Source organism: Natrix helvetica, assembly GCF_964273705.1.
Source record: "Natrix helvetica genome assembly, chromosome: 9".
Lineage (NCBI taxonomy): Eukaryota > Metazoa > Chordata > Lepidosauria > Squamata > Natricidae > Natrix > Natrix helvetica.
The window spans coordinates 5444920-5467008 of record NC_138560.1 but is presented as its reverse complement, the minus strand read 5'-3'; the positions used below and the strand labels follow the sequence as shown (position 1 = coordinate 5467008).

The following is a 22089-nucleotide window of genomic DNA, read 5'->3' as shown; positions in this document are numbered from 1 at the left end:
TTTGTATAAATATGGTTTGACAAACTGGAGTTCTTACCGGGGCATAGACAAATGAGCTAATGCAGGGGTCAGCAACCCATGGTTCTGAAGCCACATGTGGCTCTTTCATCCCTCTGCTGTGGCTCCCTGTCGCCGGTTGGCGCCACAATTTTGAGAGAGGTTTCCAGTTGGGAGTGCGAGGAAGCACAGCGCATCAAGAGGAGACTCTATGGCAAGGGGTGGGTTTTACGGTCAGCTCCACAATGGATAGGGCTTTCAGTTAGGACAGGAAGTGGAAAAAGGAGGCCATGCTAGGAAGATACTCTATGGTGGGGGAACAGGACTTCCTGTTGGCTCCAGAATTGAACGGGGGGCTTCCGGTTAAGACTTTTGTGGCTCTTTGAGTGTTTAAGGTTGCCAGCTCCTGAGCTAATGCAACAGAACCAAGAAAGGGGGAAGGGAGAAAAAATAGTTGGTTGTCTTCTCCTCACAATTCCTCTCGTTTACCACAAGAGAGCAGTGATGTTCTACCAAGATTGGCTAACCGCTCCTAACCCATCAACTATTTCCAGCATGTTTCCATAACTTCTATATCCTCATCGGTAGTCAGATTGCATGCGACCAGATCCACAGTCAGGAGCTCTGGCTAAATTAATGGGTGACAGGTTGAAATTTGTCCTCTGAACTCAGCTAATGGAGCGAAATAGGATTTGAATAGACCTGGCATCACTGGGCTAATCCTGCCTAAGTGAAACTAGAAATTGGCAATAAAGGAGAATAGATGTAGCTCGGGTTGAAAGGAGGGATTCTTGGTGCTCTCTGAGTTTGGCTGTCTCATAAAGATTACCGTTTTGTTAACAGGGACAGTCTTTTTCCCTTCCCGCATCTGCATTCCTCAAAAGAAGAACCTGGGATTTCTTACGGAATTAGAATCCCATGCTAGGAACTGCCCTTCTCCAAATAATGGGGATCAAAATTAAACATGATTTCAATTCATTTGTATCTGGCTTTCATTAACATCAGTTCCTACGATTACTCCTTGGCCGTGTGTTTATTAATTTTTTTCCCCTTCTGTCAGTTTAAGCAGCAAAGCTGACCACAAGTCTTTGACTCTCTCTTAAGAGCCCCACCAGGGGTGGGCTTCAAAAATTTCAAGCAATGATGTTCTCTGCCCAGTTGCTGGGTGGACGTGATTATGGTGGGCGTGGCCTCCTGCAACACAGCGGGGGGGGGTTCACCTTCCCCAAGTTCCGGAGGCTTTCCTCCAGCCTCTGGGAGGGCGAAAACTCTTTCCCCTGGGCTCCGGAGGATGGAAACAGGCCTTTTTCTGGCCTTCTTTTTGGATATGTATCTAATTTCTTTTTAACTTTCATGATATGTGTTTTTTAATGTTGTACGCCGCCCTGAATCCTTTGGGAGAAGTGCGGCATATAAATCCAATAAAACAAACAAACAAACAAACAACAAACTTCTGGAATTTCTGGGAGGCCCATTTTTCCTCCCCCTGAATCTCTGTGTGGGCCCTGCACTTACCTCGCATCCAAAACGGACCACGTGGAAACTCCTGGGAGGGGTGGGGCAGGGTGGGCAGGGCCAGCCAGGGGTGGGATTTTCAGGCTTTCCAAATCGGCCATAACGTTAGCAACGGGTTCTCCTGAACCCGGCCGAACCCACAGCAGCCCACCCCGGAGCCCCACCCAAGATTTTTGAGGACCCCATGTAGTTCTTCGTACTCGGGGTACTCATCTTTGGATACAACATCCTTATGCCAGTTCCAAAATCTGGCACATGGGAAGAAAGTCTTGGGCAGCAATGGGCTCATGGGCGCGTTTGTGTCCTCTAAAACTATTTCCTGCAAAAGGTACCAGAGCGATGGAATTCTCCAAAACGTCATTTTACAGAAGGACTCACACCTCGGAACACAACATCCCTGCAAACTGTGTTTTCTTTCATTGAATGTCTTTTGAACTATCCTTTGTCTCCCCTGCATCCCTCTTATTAAAGGTTCCTGAGCATCCTTTTGCAGACTAGGAATTCAAGGACATCGGCAGATTTCTACACTGGAGAACCACCCAGGGGGGAAAAAAGGCAAAACCCACAACCATTAGTCAGCCTCTACAACTTGGAGAATAGATTCTTCCATGGCCTATCTTTGGGTATTTTTGTTTATTACATTTATTGGCTGCCCATCTTGCTATCCAAGTGACTCTGGGCAGGTTATAGCAATCCTTGGTGCTAGTTCTCTTAGCAGAATGAAAGGAGTTAGATCCAACCAGTATTTGTGCAGTGAGTGTGACTTGATTCCTTGCAACAAGGTTGGCTAAAATTGCCATCAGCTTAGCGTGCACAAAACGTTTTGGAGCTGCCTTCCCCCATTCGATGTCTTTGAAGCCTGGAGGAAACTCCACTGGACAATTCTGGATGAAGATGCAGGATCATAAAGTCCACAATCTTGAAGTCCACAGATAGGATAGGGACAGCAATCTCTTGTTCCTCCCTGGAGGACCATCATCATCATTATCATTTAACGACCCCATAATCCTTTGCGGGGTGGAGTCTGGGCAACAGAATGGAGCTAGCAGAGTGTTTGAATGGCCAGATGCTCTTCCTGTCACCAATGTGAAGTTTTGTTCAGCAGATACGGTATATTCTCAGTGTGGATCCAGAGAGAGAAATATCTGCCTCCACCTAGGATCAAACTCACAGCCTGCCGACCGTGAGGCGAGAGCTCCACCTCTAGGCCACCGCACCACTGCATGTGAGCCAACTCAAAAACCTTGCATAACTAATATCCATGGTGCCATACCCTGCAGCTGATGCAAGGGCCTTTTTTTTTTCACCCCGTGAAGGAAAGGAAGCTGAGATGTTAGCGTCCATTGGCAGGAGTTAGCCTTGAGAAGCTGCAAGGCAGGGAGAGACTGATAATATTTCAGGACTGTAACTTCTGCCCCAATGCCAACCCTCTTTCTTGGTGTAGGTCACTAAACCTGTTTCTTTCAAGCTTCCTACTTAAAGACAGTGGAGAGAAAACACTAAGAGTGTGGTCATATAGGCTGCAGCAATTAAAACCGCCTTATGTGCAAACCCTTGTCACATTGGATGCTGTGAGGCAAGAGGGACGTTATGTGGCTGAAGTACATCAGTCCTTGGGACACTGGGCTCTCTGTTTTCCAGTTTTCTTTGGCTTCCTTGAAATTTGGACACTCCGGACTTTTATTGGAGCAGCCAGAAAAGCAGGAGGAGAAGGACCAAGGAGGCAACTCCAGTTGGGGCCAAACTTCTGTTGCAGAGTGAGTTGGAGCAGCAGTTGATAGAAGAGTTTCGGTCCAGGCCCAGCGACTGTGTTTTCTCCCAACAAAGCTTCTCCAAGCTACAGCCACGCATCAACGTATGGCCTTTCTCTAGAGAAAACAAACACAGCGGTAACACCAATTGCATGTCTTAAAGGGCCTGCAAGAGGAAATCACTAACAGTGAAGCTGTTCTAGAGGGGAGAAGGTGGAGAGGAGAAGGAGTGGGGAGCAAAATGTGAAGGGACTAGTGCAGGGGTGTCCAAACTTTTTGCGAGGAGGGCCAGATTTTGTGAGGTGAAAATGTGTGGGGCCGATCATTCAGCCTGACATTCTTTGAACCCTTAACATTAAATGCAGATTAACTACCGTATTTTTCGGAGTATAAGACGCACCAAGATTTTGAAGAGGCAAATTAAAAAAAAAGTGTTTGCACTCTCCCACGAAAATGGGCCTTTTTTCACGAAAATGGGCCTTTTTTTTTAAAGGGCATGAATAGCCTTTAAGAGGCTTCTAGAGTGCTCCTGGGGGCTGGGGGGGGGCAAAGTTGAGCAAAAAATGGCCCGTTTTTTGCTCATTTATGCCCTCCACAGTCCTCAGGAGCACTCTGAAAACCCCCTAAAGGCTATGCACAGCCATTTGGGTGAAGGGGGCAGAGTTTTGGGAGGCAAAAAATGCTGTATTCAGTGTATAAGATGCACCCAGATTTTTAGCCTCTTTTTTGAGGGGAAAAAGATGCATCTTTATACTTCGAAAAATACGGTATTTTATGAAAGACTAAACAAATAACTCCAGTGGGGAGAAGAGGCTGCGGGCCACTTGAAATTTGAAAAAGGGCATCCCATTTTTCCCTTGGGAAAGAGAATTGTGAGTGCAGCTCCAATTTCATCTATTACCCACTTACATATATGCTCACACAACTCACCTGTGACATTCACACACTTAGTCTGCTCCCCAACACACTTAACATGAGTCCAGTTTCCATGGGCACATTCACCTTGGCCTGAATCGCAACAACTGGCACATTCCAAGCCATTCTCGGGCTTCTTCTTGACTCCTGCAGAGCAATCCACCCATCAGTTCAATCAATCATGTGCAGCAGGGGGTCCCCAACCCCACAGTCCGTGGACCAGCACCGATTCATGGCATGCCAGAAACCAGGCCATGCAAACAAGCGAAGCCCCATCCATGGGATGCAGGCAGCACACAAAGCCACCCCCCCCCCTCCCCAGTGCACAGATCTGGTCCATGGTGCCCAAAAGGTTGGGGACCATTGAATTGTACAGGCAATTTCAGAAAGTGAATTGAGTAAATCTCTATACTCATTTGAACTGCCTGGATCTCCTGATTTCCCCGCTGCTTGACACCAGTTCCTATCTCACACTACGATATCTCATATCCTACTTCTCCTGGGGGATAACAGGAAGGCTACCTTGTTCTGAGAAATGGCTGCAGATGCTTTTAAGGCCAGGTCGCCCATCGTTACAGAGAGGGGTAGAACAGCAACTGATCTCCAGTCTCCCTGAGAGTTCTGGCAGCATATACTGCCGGCGGCACAAGGTCTCCAGGGCACATGTCCGGTACGTCATTTTCCAGGCGCCATTGATCACTAGGAATCAAAGAACATGATGGAACACAATGCATGAGACTGTAGGCAGGGGACCTGTTCTGACCCAGCTCCCCAAACACCACAAACCCTCTGAAGTTAACTTAAAAGATTCCTTTATTAGGAGCGCTGGCAGCCCTGGCAAAAAGTTTCTCTCTCAACATAGGCTAACAATTCCATCCGCCAGGGAGATAAATAGTTGTCTGCCATATCTATTCATCTCCGCCCCTGTCTGTTATCCCCAGAGCTAGGGTGGGGCTTCGCTAGCAGTGGTGGCTCTTCTGTCCCAAGGACCAGCTCATAGATTTCCACTGTTCTCCTCTCCTCTGCCTTCTGCGCATCCATGCGTCAGGCACTGGATCCAGCTGTTCCTCCTCTTCCTCATCAGCCACCTCCAGGCCTGAGAGCTATTGACTCTCCATCAGAGGGCTGACAGACAGCCCAGGCTCTGCCTCTCCCTCTCCCCCACCCTCTCTCTCTCCCTCCCTCTTCCTCCCTCCCTCCCTCTCTCTCTGACAGCTCCATTCCCTCTTCCCCTTCTCAGGTTGCCTTGACACTTGCCCTGACTCCCACACTGTCTCCTCATCTGATTGAGCTGTTGGAGGGGCCAGCGGCCGACAGGCCACAACAGGGCCTCATATCTACACTGTCTAATTCAGGGAGGAGGATGTTCCTGAGTTACGAAGTGACTCTCAGAAGTGATCGTGATTAGCAAAGCTGGAATTTATGGTTCAGCAAGATCTGGAATCCTACATGTTCCCTATCCATAACTTCATTGTTACATGTCAAGAGGGAGAGTTCAGGTTTCAGTGACCCTGCAGACCAGCCTTGCCCAATTTCAGTTTCTTCCAGAAAATGTGGACTTCCACTTCTGGAATCTCCAGGATTTGCCAATTAGCCTAGTCATTGTTGAAAGGTTTAGGAGCTGAAGTCCACATTGATGATACTCAGTGTGCCTTAGGAGGAAGCTGCATTGCCCTCTTCTGATGGCCATGGTGCATCTCTCTCTCTCTCTCTCTTATCATCTCCCCTCATTGCCTCTCCTACTTCTCCAACCTTCGTTTCTTCAGATTCTTCTGAACCGCACGGTGCCGTCTAGTTTATTCACGTCTAGCTAGTGGGAAATCTTACTTGCTAATCTGTGTTCACCTTTCACATAGATAGGTTGAAAGATCACAGATATGCTATTTCATGTATCTGCACTCAGCAGTTCGTCAATCCCTTTAATATCATTCCCGAACGTATTCAAGAAACATCTCGGTTTACCAGTAAAATCCATGCACTGATTCATATCTCCCAGACACTTGACCCGAGTAGCATTTCCTTGAGCACAGTCCCCCGTGCCACGATCAAAACAGCTGTAGCACTCCATGCCATTAGCTGCCTGAGTAGTGCTGGCTGGAGCTGGGAAAATAGAAGAGAAGGATATCGCTGGTCACGGCTCTTTAAAAATACCTTTCTTTCATTATTGCACTTGTTTATATGGCGTGCTTACCCTCACATTTTGGGATGTTTGCATGCATCCAAAACCAAACATAAAATACAAAAAAAAACCACCTCATTATGTCTAAAAATACGAATTCCAGTCCATAACGTCATCTCTCTATTAAAAATTGGAGAATCATCAGCATTAAGTCTCAAAGGTGATTTTTCAGGAGGCAACTGGACTTCCTTGTTTTTTCCTCGAACCCAAGAAGGCTCCATGCCCATTGGTGACCCTGAAGACACAGATAAGCCTCCAAGTGGCCTCAATGACTTGCTAAAAGGGTGCAAATGACCAGCCCTCTGCAAGGAATATAAATCCTTCCATTCCCCACCATCCAGCCAGAGCTGAAGAAGCTTCTTGGATGAGAAGCGAAACACCTTCAAAAAACACCAAAAAAGTTCAGTCACCTTCTGAAAAAGCACCTTTGGGACCACCAGGACCTGGATGACTGAGAATCTCCATAGACCAGAGGTGGGGAGGGAATGGAGATTTTGCAGTATCCTTCCCCTGCCATGCCCACCAAGCCACATCCCCCAAGCCATGCCACACCCACAGAACCGGGAGTAAAACTTCTGAATCCCACCACCACCATAGACACTAACCACTAAGATTCCAAATCCCACCACAATCAGATCAGCTTACTGCCTTGCAAAACATCAGACATGAGTGAGCCAGGAATAATTCCTGGAGAGATGTTCTAAAATATCATGGCCACCACAGAGAAAATCTGCCTTCAAGTCCATGTCTCCTTCACCTCTTGAAGGATCAGAACTTTAAGGATCTCCTCCCTAGGGGATCACCTAAGAGGAGTAGAATCCATCTGCAGAAAAGTTCAGCATACAGAGCTTGAGAAGATAAAACCTGCCCTTTGATTTGATTTTTGGAAGCCTTTTGCTAACCAGTGAAGTGTCAAAGATCACTCTGCGCTTCAGAAAAGCTAAAACTCTTCAGCTTGAATGCATTTCCATCAGACAGGTCCAGTCTCCGGTAATTCTATTTTCTCTTCCTTGTTTCAAAGTGTTGGGAAGTGGGAGGACATCAAAAACCTTCCTGTTTTCTCCCCCCCCCCCCATTTTTCTCCACAATAATATTGCAAGATAGGTTGGGGTGAGACATTGGCCCAAAAACACTGAGCTTCCATGGCTGAGAGTGGACTACTATTGAAGTCAACCCAAGTCCCATAATCAGAACAGCAAAGTTGGAAGGGACATTGGATTGGTTCCCTCATCCAGCACTTAAATGTTACATCACATTAGTTCTTATTGTTTCTTACACTTCTCCCTTGCTCAACAGGTTGATGCTCTAACGTCTTGTACTTACCACCTGTGAACCGGATGTTGCAGAGATTAGAGTCACAGTAATACGTGTTGTGTACTTCATGATCGTCTTCAGAATAGATGTTAGCGGTGCGATTAGATACGCCTTCCCCTGAACAGCCTTTCATCACATACTCAGCAATTTCTAAATCTGGGGTTTAGAAATACATGGAATTAAGTAGGCCAAGAAAATCAGTTGAATTCCTGTTGAAGCCATTCCATTGTGGTTTAGAGTCATGTGAATTTTTTGGCCATTATAATTTGATTAACAAACCATAAATCCAAAAATCTAAGCTGAACATGATGGTTGAGGGCAGTTAGAGATAGCAGAAGATGAGCTAAAGTCAACTCCATAGAATGTATGTAGAATTGATGCCACTAACTGATTTTTCTGCCTTAAAATACATTTTTTTTCTAAATGTTTAGTTATTATTCTCTAAATATTTTATAAACAAAGCGCAACAATTACTATTTTCATTCAGGTTTAATCAAATCAGGTAAAGATTGGAGTTTTATCTGGCTTAAGGCACGTTCAAATTCAGCCAGTCTTTCCTTTTGTCCTTGAGTGGTTTTTTGGTTCTGGCCCAACTTTCTCTCATATGAAATAAATTAAGAAAGTTGCTTGTGAGCATGTGTAGAGGGGATTCCAGTCTCGTTTTAGATAATCACAATCAACCAACAAATGGATTGGTGTTTTTAAAATTAAAACATTCCCTGTTCAGGTTGAACCTTGTCTTTCTCGATCAAAATTAATAAGTGCCAAAATTAATAAGTGCCATTGGAATTGGATAATCTGGAAGATGTTTTTGAAAGGGAGATAGGAGTATGAGTGGATATTCAGGAGATCTGGAAGTTTAGGAGGATAGAGATGGGATAAATATTTAGATGGAAAAATGAAGATACAGATGCTGACAGAGACAATGATCCCAGAGAGGAGTATGGGAGAAAAGCCAAAAAACGAATAAGAATTGACGTATTAAAACGGGCAAGAGATGATGGTTAGAACAGAGCTTTCGCCCCCCTCTTTTTTTTTCTTTCTTCTGTCTTCTAGTATAATGATGGCCTGATTCAAAACTAGAAATAGAGGTAGAAATAAGAATATACATGTTTATATAAAGGACTATGTCTTAACATAAAGATGTGTATTAACATTAGTATTAGTAAGAGTGACCTGACTGGAAGCCAAAATAGAGGTAGAAATAAGAATTAGGGAAAATATAAGTACAGTAGTTATGATTTCTATATACGTAAATAGAATATAAGTAATAAGTAGATGGAAAGATGACAGGTTGAAAGATGGTATTACTATGTATGTTCAAGAAGATTATTGACATTAGAATAGAACACTGAAATATTGAATGACTATTTTAAAATAAACAAGTACATTAATATTAGGATTATATTAGCTTGATTAATGCAACAATTGACTGTTGTTTTTTGTATTAATACGAACTATACCCAGAGGCCAAACTGTTCGTGTATTGATGTTGAACTATTTTTAAAAATTAAAACCCAATAAACCTTGAAAAAAATAATAAGTGCCATCCAACTTACCTGGAAGCAAAAATACTCCTGTATAGTTGTTTGAATCTGGAAAAGATTGGGAGCCAACAAAGTCAGTAAAGAATGCAGGAGTTCATCACACTCAAAATTCGGATATTGTAAATGTTCCCAAATTGGCCATGTTGAGCTAAAAACTCTAGGAATCAACATATGGGACTGACACCAGATTGGGGAAACTGGAGTTCTCCAGGTGTTGTTGGGCTCCAGCATCTCTCAGACCCAATCAGTGATGGCTGCTAGTGACTAAGAATATTAGGGTTCAAATTGAATGCATGTAGAAAGCTATACAGTAGGTACCGCCATCCCTCAATTATGTAATTGGTTCCTGACGGCAGTACTACCAGTTCGGTGCCCAAAAAAATTTGCATGCTCGCACGGATGCCATACACAAGGTCTACACATGTGCATATTAAAAAAGGAAAAATAATTACATTTTTTCAATCAAGATTGTTCTGTGCATGTGCAGAACAGAAAATCAAGATGGCACCGCTGAGGATCGAACAAGTTTGGGCATGTGTCCAGCCGAGTTACTACCTACTCGGCTGAACTGGTAAAAACCCACCTCTGATGACTAGCCCTCCCATGAGATGATGAAACAGCCATAGTATGCTGGAGGGATTCCCTGGCTATAAGAGGTCCTGAATCCTCCAGCCATTCTTCTTTCTTGGAGAAGGGTCCGTTAAATCATTTGCTTTCAAAAGCCCAACCATCTCCAAAAGTAATCACTGTTGACAAGAAAGGCCACCCTCTCCTTCATCTCTTCAGGAAAAATGGACAATTCCCATCAGCTTCGGGAGACTCTGCACCAGAGAAAGGAGCATTCAGAAGAAACCAGGATGGGGACTTCCGAAGGACGAAGTGATAGACTGAAGGTGTCTCCATGAAAAGCAGAGTTGATGACTGTGGTAGAAGGAAGAGCCAGTGATTAGACTGGTTCTTCAAAACCTTTATGGATAAGAAGAGGACTTGAGATCACCCATAAGTGTTCCAGACAGCAACTCCTTGCAAGGAGACAGCAATCTCTAGCAGGTTTAGAGGTCTGGGAGACAAGGGAATAGTCATCTTGGTCAAACCGCAGTCAACACTTTTGAAATGACATGAAGTTTGAATACTTTGTTTTCTAATTGTTTTTTTAAAATTGCTTGTTAAATGCTAACAAATTTTAGGTCATCCCTTCCCTGTGGAAAGCATTGAGCCATTAGAGTATACTTATTGCAAGCAGACAAAAATGGTCCATTCTGAACAGAAAGGTGGATATATATTGAAGTAAATAAATATCATAGTAGGTACAGGAAATGGGGGAGGGGTTCCTTACAGAAAAGTTTGATGGTAGATGAGAAGCAGGAACGATCCCTTGGCGTACACAATTGCTCTGATTGGACACATTCGTGGAACATCCCCACACACTGGTAGCATCGCAGGCCACTCACTACAGAGAAAGAGAACAATAGATAAATGGCAATAACTGTTGGGAAACTGTCAGCCAACCTGGAAGGAGGGGTCAAGTGAGGTCCTAGCTTGGAATCCCTGTGCCATCACAAGCAATAGAACCTTGATTTACCGCAAGACACCTGAAACCTCATCTGGTCCTTCCCAGGGAAAGAGAAGAAAGCTGGTAAGATTCTTGTAATGTAGCTGGTAGATGATAACGTTACTGACTTTTGTTATTCACAAGTAACTCTGCTTTCTTGCACCTGACAATAACATTTTGGAAGCTGCCTGTCAAGTGTTTTGGCCACTGCCTAACACAAAGCTTTTCTTCGGGTAAACATGGCATGCATGTTCTACGTGTGGTTTTTTTATTGTTAGTTTGAATTTGTACGTACCAAAAGCCCATCTCAATTTAACCTGTCACCTATATTATGTGATTGATAATTTCCCATTACCTGTTTTCTTATTTTAATTGCATTTCATAATTGTTTGTGGTGACCTTCCAGCTAAATTAGGAGAAACACCTCTCAAATCAATCAATCACTCACTTTGGTTAATTTATATCTCATTCATTTCAAGGGGAGATATAATTAGGGCTGGCTGGCTATGCTGACACAACAGGCTTACACTGATTAGTAAATTAACTGGTGGTGGGTTTCTTGTTGCCGTGGTGGTTTTCGAGTTGCACAGGTAAGAGATTGAACAACACTTGTTTACCAGCTAGTAAGTCGTTGGTTCATACAACACTCTAATCTACTCCACCCCCCACCAAAAAAAAACCCCAGTTTAAACATAACTGGGGCTATGCTGGCTACTTTGGAGTTTCATCAAACCTTGAGGTTCACCATTTCCTCACTTTTGTTCTTCTGAGTTTAATGGAGATTTTTTAATCTAACTGTTTCTACTAAATATTTATATTGTATTATTAACCCATAAAAAGGAAATGTGGGGCTCAAAATCAGGAGGAAGCCAATGTTTTTCCCTGTGTCCCTTCTAGTCTAAATCTTGAAGGACGTCTACAGAAGCTCTTTCCTGAAGAGTACGTGGTTCTCCCTCATCCCACTGAGAAGCTCACCCATCCCGACAGGTTCGTTCTTACTGGAAGTTTTTAAGAAGAGATGGGATAACCAGTTGTCTGAAGTGGTGCAGGGCCATGATAGCAAACCAGTGGCACACAATGCCCTCACCCCACACGAGCCGTCAACCCGATTGATCTCTGCCGCGCATATGTGTGTGCCTCCCACCAGCAAACTGTCGTACATGCGGGGGGTTGGGGCGCGTGCAGGGCAGACATTCCTTTGGGGCCAGAGTACATGCATGGGACATGTGCAAGATGAGTGTGTGCATGCGTGGGGGCTGGGTCGCATGTGCATGCATGGAGGCTGGGGAACATGCACAGGGGAAGGAGGCATGCACAGGGTCGCGTGCACATTGCATTTGGGGGTGCATGCACACATTCACGCATTCATTCATTCACGCATTCACTTTGGGCACTCAGTCTAGAAAAGGTTAGCCATCGCTGTTGCAGGGTATCCTGCCTAAGCAGGGGGTTGAACTAGAAGACCTCCAAGGTCCCTTCCGACTCTATTATTCACTTCTATTCTCTTCCCTTCCCTTCTATTCTTACCTGCATCCAACAGATAGAAGACAAATGTGAGAGTCAGCAGCGGGGTCTTGATCTGTTGGCAGTATTCTTCCCAGACTGCCATCTTCCTCGTATGTTGGAAACCTTGTAGTAAGAGTTGGTAGAATAAGTAATCAGGCTAGCTTCGACTTACAAACTTGCTCAGCAGGCAAGAGACAAATGAGACAATCTGCTATCCACAGACGCAGCGTTTGGCTAAAAAAAAGGATGAAAAAAATTGTCCTCTGTTCTGGAGACGTTTGCCAGCATTCGCTGGTGTTGAGTTGGCTAACAGTAGCACGATTAACCAACTGACAGCAAACTGTACGTGCAATTTTGTTGGCGTTGGCGTTTTATGCCTTATTTTGGGAATGTTTCGGTTTTTGCCACGCAGATTCTGGAAATATGCTCGGGGCACTTTTCCTTCTACCTCCGGAATAACCATCAATCACCTGTAAAGAAGAAAATAATTTTCATTACGAAGGAAGGCAAATGTTCATGTCCTGGGATAATGGGGTGTGATTGAATTTGGCTCGGTCACCAGGACCAGAATTGTTATTGATCAATAGAATGCCACATCAAAGCGGCGGCACATCCATACACCTGGGAAAATATCTTCCAGAGAGGTTTCTTTTTGCTTTGAAAAGGATGGTTTGTAATCTCCTGATTGGGAACGTCTCCTAGCTTTTTCAAAACCAGCTGAAGTTGGCTAACACTCATTCAAATGCAGCCGTAGAAGAATGTCTGATTTATTGAGCTTTTCGACCCCCAGTAGGCCAACCATAGATACATCCAAGACAAGAAAAGTTTCATAAGAAAACAGAATGTTTAATTCAATTCCATATGCTAGTCGGGAAATAGGCAGGGGAAGGTTTTTGTGGTTCCCGGTGTTTTATTTTCTGTGGGAAACAGGTCCAAATGGCTCTTTGAATGTTTAAGGTTGCCAACCTCCAAGGCCCCTTCCAGATCTATTCTCATTAATCTATCTATTCCCTGCCATGTGCAGGCTAGCAATTTGCACCCATCCTACAGTTGGAAAGACATTCACTCCCCCTGTGCCTGAGTCTTATCCTGTCTCTACTGCCTCCGTAGTTTTCCCAGTCACTACCAGTCCTCAAATTCTCCTCCAAAGCCATCCGTTGACAAAGGGTAACTGATTTCGTTCTCGGGCACCACCTTAGTAATGGATGGGTTGCTTGCATCACCCTTTCCTCCTGGAGCTGCCAAGCAGGTTTTAGGCCAAGCTGCCTATCTCAATCAGATGGGAACGAGACTCCGAGAAGTAGGAGTGTACACTTTACCAAGCCAAGCCGGAGAACGGGACCGACTGGAGAAGTGAGAAACAAAACAACGAAAGCAATTCCAGAGCTCATCACCATCCTACTTGCCCCCTTGGCCACGGGTGGGTCGTTGCGGGGGTGGGTTGCTGGCAGCATTACTGCCGGTTCGGTGCACAAAAATTCTTGCATGTGCGTGCCAACTGCGTGCTCTGCAACGCATACACCTTTGCACCTAAAAAGATCTGCGCATGCGCAGTGAAAATTCTTCTGTGCAAAAAGTGTTGGCTTGTGCAGAAGCAGGCAGGCTCACTCTTGAACTTAAAAATAAAGGGGAATCAGAATATTTTGAGGTATGGAATAGATTTTATGATTGGTATAAGACAAGATGACAAGACGGGAACAAATGTATATATTGTGATTGGACAGAAGGATAGATAATGTATCAAGTAGTTTAACTGTTAATGGTTGAAACTAGCTGTATATAATGTGAATGTATGGTCACTCCGACTCCGCGGTATTGCATTGTTTTTAAATGTAAAAATAATAAAAATATATTTTAAAAAAAAGAAAATTTTTCTGCGCATGCGCAGAACTGAAAATCAAGATGGCGGTGCCATAGGAGAACCCGTTTGGGGGCGTGACAGGCCTGGGTCACTGTCGGTTCCAGCGACCCATGCCTCCAAGTTACTACAGGTTCGTCCAAACCAGTCCAAACTGGTAGGAACCCACCTCTGGGTCGTTGCCAGGGGAAATCCTAGCTATAGTAAATAATCTTTCATCTTTTCTGCCGGGGAGGGTCCTTCTGATGTCCGGCTCCCTGGGTTGGCCGATCAGATGCAACAGAGGCAGAAACTCTAAACATTGAGGAGGTGAGATTTCAGTAGGGTTCAGCTTGTGCTTTGGTGACCTTCAGACAAGCAAAGTCAATAGGGAAGCCAGATTCAATTTCAATTCAATTCAATTTCAATTTATTAGCGCTTATAGACCACCCCCTCTCCCGAAAGGGACTCGGGGCGGTGTACAGTCCATGTCAAAGATTCACTTCACAAGCGGGTTACTAATTGATCAGCTGCGGTGATTCACTGAGACACCGTTGGCAAGAAGGACCGTACAATGTGGCAAAACCCACTTAACCACAGAAATTCCGGGCTCCGTTGTGGCCATAAATCGAGGGCTAGCTGTATTGGCCACCAATCTGGAACAAGAGATTGTGTGTGGCAAACAATGGTAAAAACAGTTTTCCCAGTTGCAACGTACGGCTGTTAAGATTGGACCATAAGAAAGGCTGAGCGCCAAAGAATGGAGGCCTTTGAATTCTGGTGCTGGAGAAGACTCCTTGGACTGCAAGGCGATCCAACCGGTCAGTCCTAGAGAAGATCAACCATGACTGCTCTTTAGAAGGCCAGATCCTGAAGAGGAAACTCAAATACTTTGGCCACCTGAAGGACTCCCTGGAGAAGAGCCTAATGCTGGGAATCTAATCTTGGGAATAATTATGATTTATAGTTCATTGTGCCATCATCCAGATGTTTAGACTGGATCTGGCATTTTTGCCCATTGTTTTGAGTCCTTCCCAAGCATCTGGGATAGGCAGATGCTTCTGTTTTAACAATGTTGAAGGCATCCTCACAGGATGAAAACTGTTCCAAGCAGAGCTGCCTTTCGCCATTGACTGATGGTGTTTTTGTCAATGCCAACAGCATTCCGGTGGGGCTCCAGATGTTTGGGGATCGCATCCAAGGTGCCTATATCACTATTGCACCAGGTTGGGGGATAGTACAAGAGACGGAGATAACAGCTCACCCTGCCCGGGTACAGCCTTTGATTATTGACAGCATGGAAATCTACCATTTTAAGCAAGCATACACATAAAACACAGAAGCAACAAATAACAATATAAAATCTAAGGGTGGAAGCTGTGAAATCTGCACCTGGTTACCTTTGCCCAGAGGCAAAATGACTTAGTCAAGGTGAGTGATGGAATGTTTTTAAAAATGCAATTTTTAAAAATTAGTAGTCCTGGCTGAACTCCAAACTAACGTGCCTGAATAATTTGTGACCCATGAAGTACGATACAGCCCTCCAAAAAACAATTCAGCAGCTGCTGCCCGATCCATGCTCTCTCCAATACTTAAAAGTTCCTCTCTGTTTGAGGCTCCAGCCTGCAACGACTAACATAAAACATGGGACCCTGGAGTGACATACATTTCTTTGTTTCCAACAGCAGTTGAAGGGTGGTACCCCAGGCCAAGATTTTCTCATTGCACAGGGTGGCTCTACACCCCCCGGGATGGTTGAGGGGGGTGAGAGTTGCCATCTATGCCATCTTCTCATCTTTCCTATCTCTCATCTTTCCTACTACCTTCACCTATTGGTATATTATGATTTATTAATTGTTTTTAAGCTCGCTCTCTCCCTCTCTCTCTTTCCCTCCCTCCTCCCCCTCTCTCGTTCAAAAGGAGAAATAATCTTAGCTGGGAACAGAGATGCAAGCTGAACTACCCATTGGTGAGGTGAGATTCTTGAATGTTTCACTGATTTGTTCTGATAATTAAATTGAAAACTTGAGATCTCAAGCTCTATGCTGTCAATTCGTTGGGGTTATATATATAAATTTATTTACGATCACAGTACTACAAAGAGACATAAGAGAATTGATCATAGCATCATAGCAATCAGTCACCAGAGGGTTAACTAAGGAAAGTTACAGCATTCTCCTCTAGTGGTTACAGCTCTTAAGAAAAAATTGGAAACCTGAGAGGTGATGTATGAGGAGCCATCTCCAAGGCAATATACAAACAAATTACAGCCATTAGGTCTAGAAGGGACGATTTCAATAAGAAATAGTAACTTGGATCTGTCTGCGTTATACATGGGACAAAATAAAAGGATGTGCTCCACAGCTTCAACCTCGGCTCTGTCACAAGGGCATAGCTGCTCGTTAATCAGGAGCCTCTTAAAACAACCATCCAAAAGGGCTGAGGGCAAGACATTAAAGCGAGCTAGGGAAAAAGCTCTTTGGGGTTATATCAACGTAAGAATTCAAAGCAAGAATAAAGAAGAGAACAGCTGGAAGAGAGAAAGAAGAGTCAATATTTTGAGGAGCAGACATTCAACAATTTAAAAATATTGAGGCAAGTTGAAGCCAAAGAAATGATCCTTTTCCAAGTGTGGTTTCTAGAGAAAAAAAAAGGTCCTCAGCAAGATCTCAATAGGATCAGTGATGGCAAACCAGCTTCTCTGGAGGGTATCTATTTTCCCCTAAAGAGTGCAACTGAGGATAACCCAGGGCATATTTTGAGGTCCCATCTCAATTCACGGAAGTGGGAAACAGGTGCAGACCGCAGTTCCCCTTGGAATCATCTACCACATATGGGGAGATGAGAAATGCCAAGCTGGGCCCCTAGAGAACATGGTTTATCCTCTTCCTCAAAAGTGTTGGGACACTTTCTTGATTGTCCCAATCAAGAAAGATACAGAAAATAAAGTTGGGGGAGACTCCTAGCATGAAGAGATGCCTCTTGAGATTACGCGAAAAGGCTCACAAAAATGTCTCCTTTAGATGTTTCTGCACACTGCAATAGCTCGATCTAAGAAACCTCACCTTGGACACAGGTTGAGAGGCCCATGCACCCACCTACGTGAATTCCTCTTCTTCCACTGGCAGTCAGTTGACCATTCTCTAGGACCTTTCCTTCATTCCTTCTTTGAAATCCCAAACTGGGCTCCCAGAATCGGTACGGAGGCAAGAGAACCGTGCCGGTGAATATAACTTGCCCGCTGAGCATTCCCCAGGATTTCCAGTTGTTACTCGTCTTCTGCAGATCAAAGGCCCCTCCCTGAGTTGATTGCACCTCCTTCATTATTGTAATTAGCCTGCCTCTTTATGAACCAGGACATCTGGTTGCAGCTTTTCCCCAAGCAAAGATTTCCCAAATTCAGAGATTTGCAGCAGGAGGCAGGAAATAAAGGAAATACTTTCTGCCACTTGTGAGATAAAACACATTTATCGTCCTATAACAGAGGTCGGCAACCTTAAACACTCAGAGCCACAAAGGTCTTAAACGGAAGCCCCCCGTTCAGTTCTGGAGCCAACCAGAAGTCTGGTTCCCTCACCATAGAGTCTCCTCCTAGTATGGCATTCTTTTTCCTCTACCTGTCCTAACTGAAAGTCCCATCGATTGTGGAGCCAACCAACAACAGGGAGCTGCAGCAGAGGGATGAAACAGCCGCATGCGGCCCCATAGCCACTGGTTGCTGACCCCTGTCCTATAATCTTTCCTAGACTAATACCATGAATGTCATCACACAGATTATTGGCTGTGTGCTAGACACAGTACATATCCATGCATAACTATATAGCCAGACAAACATATTATATGGATTACTAGAAAACCTGTATGGGGTGGAATGTAGGCTGGATTCCCAGGAGGGAGGGGCTGCCTTCCAAAGGACCAAGAGACAGTGAAGTTTAGATGGTTTGGTTGGGAGGAAGAGAGTCAAGAAAGCTTCCTGCTCAGAGTGTCTGGTTGGTATTTGGATGGAGACCAAATTGCTTTTAATTTCAGCTGGAAAGCGGAGAACACAGGTAGCTCTTGACGTATGATCACACTTGAGTCCAACACTTATGTTGCTAAATGAGACATTTGTTAAGTGAGATTTGCCCCATTTTATGACTTCTCTTGCCACCATTGTGACGTGAATCATTCCAGCTGTCGAGTTAGTAATCCAGTCGTTAAGCGAACCTGGCTTCCCTATTGACTCTGCTTGTCAGAAGGTCACACGACCCCATCCGTTATGAATATGAACCAGTGGCTAAGTGTCTGAATTTTGATCGCGTGTCTGCGACAGTTGTGTGAAAAACATCATAAGTCACTTTTTCCAGGGCTGTTGTAACTAAATGAACTGTTGCAACTCCAGTACATCTTGGAGAAAGACAGCTTCAACCTACTTCTGTACTGCTTCCCAGAAACTGTATTGTTCCTTGCATTCCCCACTATCCTGTCAGAGCTGATGAAGCTTCTTGGATGAGAAGCGAAATGTCTTCCAAAGAAAAAAACAACAACAAGGAAGTCCGCTTGCCACTTGAAAAAGCACCTTTGGGACAACCATGACCTGGATGCCTGAGAATCTCTACGGAGTTTTAGCTGAACAATTTGGGATGAACCCCCTTGGAATGGTGTGGGAGTAGGAATGGATTTCCAGAGGGAAAAATGGCAGATTACAGGAATCACTCGGGTGACCCCGAAGACACAAATAAATCTCCCAAGTGCTTCAAGGACCCTCCAAAAGGAGGCAAATGACCAGCTGTCTGCAAGGAAGATCAATCCTTCCATTCCCCACCATTCAGTTGGAGCTGAAGAAGCTTCTTGGATGAGAAGCGAAAACATCTTCAAAAGAAAAAAAAAACAAGGAAGTTCAGTTGCTTCCTCAAAAATCATCTTTGGGACAACCGTGACCTGGATGCCTGAGAATCTCTACAGATGTTTAGCCATACAATTTGGGATGAACCCCCTTGGAATGGCGTGGGAGGAGGAATGGATTTCCAGAGGGAAAATATTGCAGACTCCAGGAACCATTGGCACCACTCGGGTGACCCTGAGGACACAGACCAACCTCCCAGGTGCTTCAAGGACCCTCCAAAAGGATGCAAAAGACCAGCTGTCTGCAAGGAGTATCAATCCTTCCATTCCCCAAAATCTAGTCAAGAGCGGAAGAAGCTTCTTGGATGAGACGCATGACGTCTTCAAAAGAAAAAACGGGAAAGTCCAGTTGCCTCCTGAAAAAGCCCTTTTGGGGATGCCCAGAAAGCTGCATAGATGCGCCTCACCTGAAGCTGAGGTCAATTCAAGAAAGACCTCACCTTCTCAGGGTGCAAAATGGGAGAAAGAAAAGCATTTTTAGAAAAGCAACAAAGTTTATGCATTGGAACAGCAGAGGCAAAGCAAAACAAGCAAAAAAAACCACCACCAGAATGTTCCAAATTTATTTCTGTGCCACCGATGAGACAGGGGCGGTTATTGATAGACCTTCAACATCAACCATAAACTAAGAATGGTCACCAGTCCTGGATTGCTGGGACTGTGGACTTTGTTACAAAGATTCTCTTTACAACATTCAGCATGAGAATTTTCTCTCTGCAGTTTGAGATATATATCTGTGTCTCTCCAGCACATGGATTCTGTAGCGCAGCCCCTCTGGATGGTCACGGCTGTGCTTTTATTTTCTGGAAAACAATAACCAAAGCGTATGTAGCAGGGATTACATTTCCTTTTTTTAACATAATTTTCTGATCAAACCACCCAGAGAACCAAGACGGATAATTAGCACTGCTAAAATTTTGTGCCCGGGAATCCATCCCTAACAGGAGAAAAATTTACATTGCATCAGAAGAAGAAATCCCTGGGTTCAAAGAAAACCATTGCATGGGCTTCTGCAGAACATGGGTGCCAGAGGTGGAAAACGTTTAGCATCAGCATTAGATCCTCCCGTGCTGTGTAGTATACCGGGAAGACAGGGACCTTCAGTATTGACACTTCCATTGTCCAGATGAGAAAGGACAAGGTTGAGTGTCGGCCTAGCAACCTTGTTAAAATGATAACCGCTACAGAAACAGAGGAAGAAGAATCTCAAGAAAATTTAGTGTGGTGAGGTGGGAAAAAAAGCATCACATTGCAAGCCACACAGTCATGTGACAGGCAGATTTTCCTGAGAGGTAAAGCCATTTGGCTGCACCATATTAACAGGGATGGATGGATGGATGGATGGATGGATGGATGGATGGATGAATATATGGATGTATAAATGGGTGGAGTGATATGATGGAGGGATGGAGGGGTAGATGGATGGATGGGGTGATATGATGGACGGATGGATGAATGGAGTGATATGATGGATGGAGAGATGGCTGGATGAGTATATGAATGTATAGATGGATGGAGTGATATGATGGAGGAGTAGATGGATGGATGGGGTGATATGATGGGTGGATGGATGGATGGATGGATGGATGGATGGATGGATGGATGGATGGATGGGTGGATGGATGGATGTGGTAATATAATGGAGGGATGGAGGGAGGGAGGATTTGATGGATGGATAGATGGAGTGATATGATGGATGGAGAGATGGATGGATGAATAGATGGATGTATAGATGGAGTGATATGATGGATGGAGAGATGGATGGATGAATATATGAATGTATAGATGGATGGAGTGATATGATGTAGGGATGGTAGGGTAGATGGATGGATGGATGGATGGATGGATGGATGGATGGATGGATGGATGTGGTGATATAATGGAGGGATGGATGGATAAATGGATGAATAGATGGATGTATACCAGTAAATGGATGGGATGATATAATGGAGGGATGGATGGTTAGATGGAGGGAGGGAGGGAGGATATGATGGATGGATAGATGGATGAATAGATGGATGTATACCAGTAAATGGATGGGATGATATGATGGAGGGATGGATGTGTGGATGAATGTCTGGAGGAATATATGGAAATATAGATGAATGGGTGGATGATGGATGGATAGATGGAAAGAGGGGGTGGATAGAAGGAGTCGCTGGCTGGCTGGCTGGGGTAGACAGGGAGACATTGCAACTATGATAAATACATGCCAGTTAACAAGCACCCAAATTTTAATCATGTGATCATGGAGATCCTGCAACATTCATAAGTGTGAGGACTGGTCATAAATCACCTTTTCAGTGCTGCTATAATGTAAAACAATCACTAAACAAAGGGTCATAAGTGGAGGGAGACCTGTATGGAGACGTTTTTCCCCCCTCCCTTTCTCTGTCTTTGGTATCAGCTCAATTTGTAAGCCTTCTCTTTACCTGCTTTTACGATACGGAGACACCGGTTCATGGCTCCAGTGCACCTCAAAATCTGGCGAGTGCGCTCTTCACTGCCCGAATCACCACCAGTGTAGCACTGAAACCCATTGGGCTGTCCCGTGAGGATCTCTGCAAGTAGGGGGGAAATAATAAAGGAGCTGCTCGTTTCTACCGATGAGAAGTGGAAACTGGGATACTGCAACCAATTTCGGTCACCAGGCGACAAAAAAGATGTTGAGACTTTGGAAAAAGTTCAGAGAAGAGCAACTAAGTTGATCAAAGGCCTGGAGACTGAAACACAGGAAGAACAGCTGCAGGTTTTGGGTCTGGCTGGTCTAGAGAAAAGAAAAATTAGGGGTGACCGGATAGGAATCTTCCAGTATTTGAGGGGCTCCCACAAAGAAGAGGGGCTCAAATTATTCTGCAAAGCACCTGAAGGAAGGACAAGAAGCAGTGGATGGGAACTTAATCAAAGAGAGAAGCAACTTGGAATTAAGGAGAATCTCCTTAACAGTGAGGACAATTAACCAGTGGAACAGCTTGCCACCAGAAATCGTGGGTGCTCCATCTCTGGATGTTTTTAAGAAGAAACTGGACAGGCACTTGTCTGAAATAGTATAGGTTCTCCTGCTCGAGCAGGGGGCTGGACTAGAAGACCTC

The 22089-nt window shown here is 44.6% G+C and overlaps 1 protein-coding gene across 2 annotated transcripts; it reads right to left on the bottom strand.

Moving 5' to 3' along the window:
- Positions 1-2031: 2031 nt before the first annotated feature.
- LOC309396808 (urokinase plasminogen activator surface receptor-like) lies at positions 2032-17305 on the bottom strand. Of its 2 annotated transcripts, none has more exons than XM_081962263.1 (9): positions 17179-17305; positions 12298-12746; positions 10555-10668; positions 9231-9266; positions 7681-7827; positions 6141-6278; positions 4701-4877; positions 4194-4325; positions 2032-3380 (listed from the first exon to the last, which is right to left on the bottom strand). In XM_081962263.1, the coding sequence occupies exons 2-9, from the start codon at positions 12377-12379 to the stop codon at positions 3193-3195; spliced, it is 1014 nt and encodes a 337-aa protein (XP_081818389.1). In that variant the 5' UTR covers positions 12380-12746; positions 17179-17305; the 3' UTR covers positions 2032-3192. The 2 variants fall into 2 exon arrangements, with proteins under 2 accessions (XP_081818389.1, XP_081818390.1); XM_081962264.1 differs by having other exon boundaries at positions 17212-17258.
- Between the last annotated feature and the right edge of the window lie 4784 nt (positions 17306-22089).

What these genes read in the sequence shown, in the direction of transcription:
- LOC309396808 (XM_081962263.1), bottom strand. Translation starts at nt 12,379, where the DNA reads ATGGCAGTCTGGGAAGAATACTGCCAACAGATCAAGACCCCGCTGCTG. An exon ending in ATCTACCATCAAACTTTTCT is followed by an intron (nt 9,267 to 10,554) that starts GTAAGGAACCCC and finishes AATCTTTTCCAG; the next exon opens with ATTCAAACAACTATACAGGA. An exon ending in TCAGTGCATGGATTTTACTG is followed by an intron (nt 4,878 to 6,140) that starts GTAAACCGAGAT and finishes TTTGATTCCTAG; the next exon opens with TGATCAATGGCGCCTGGAAA.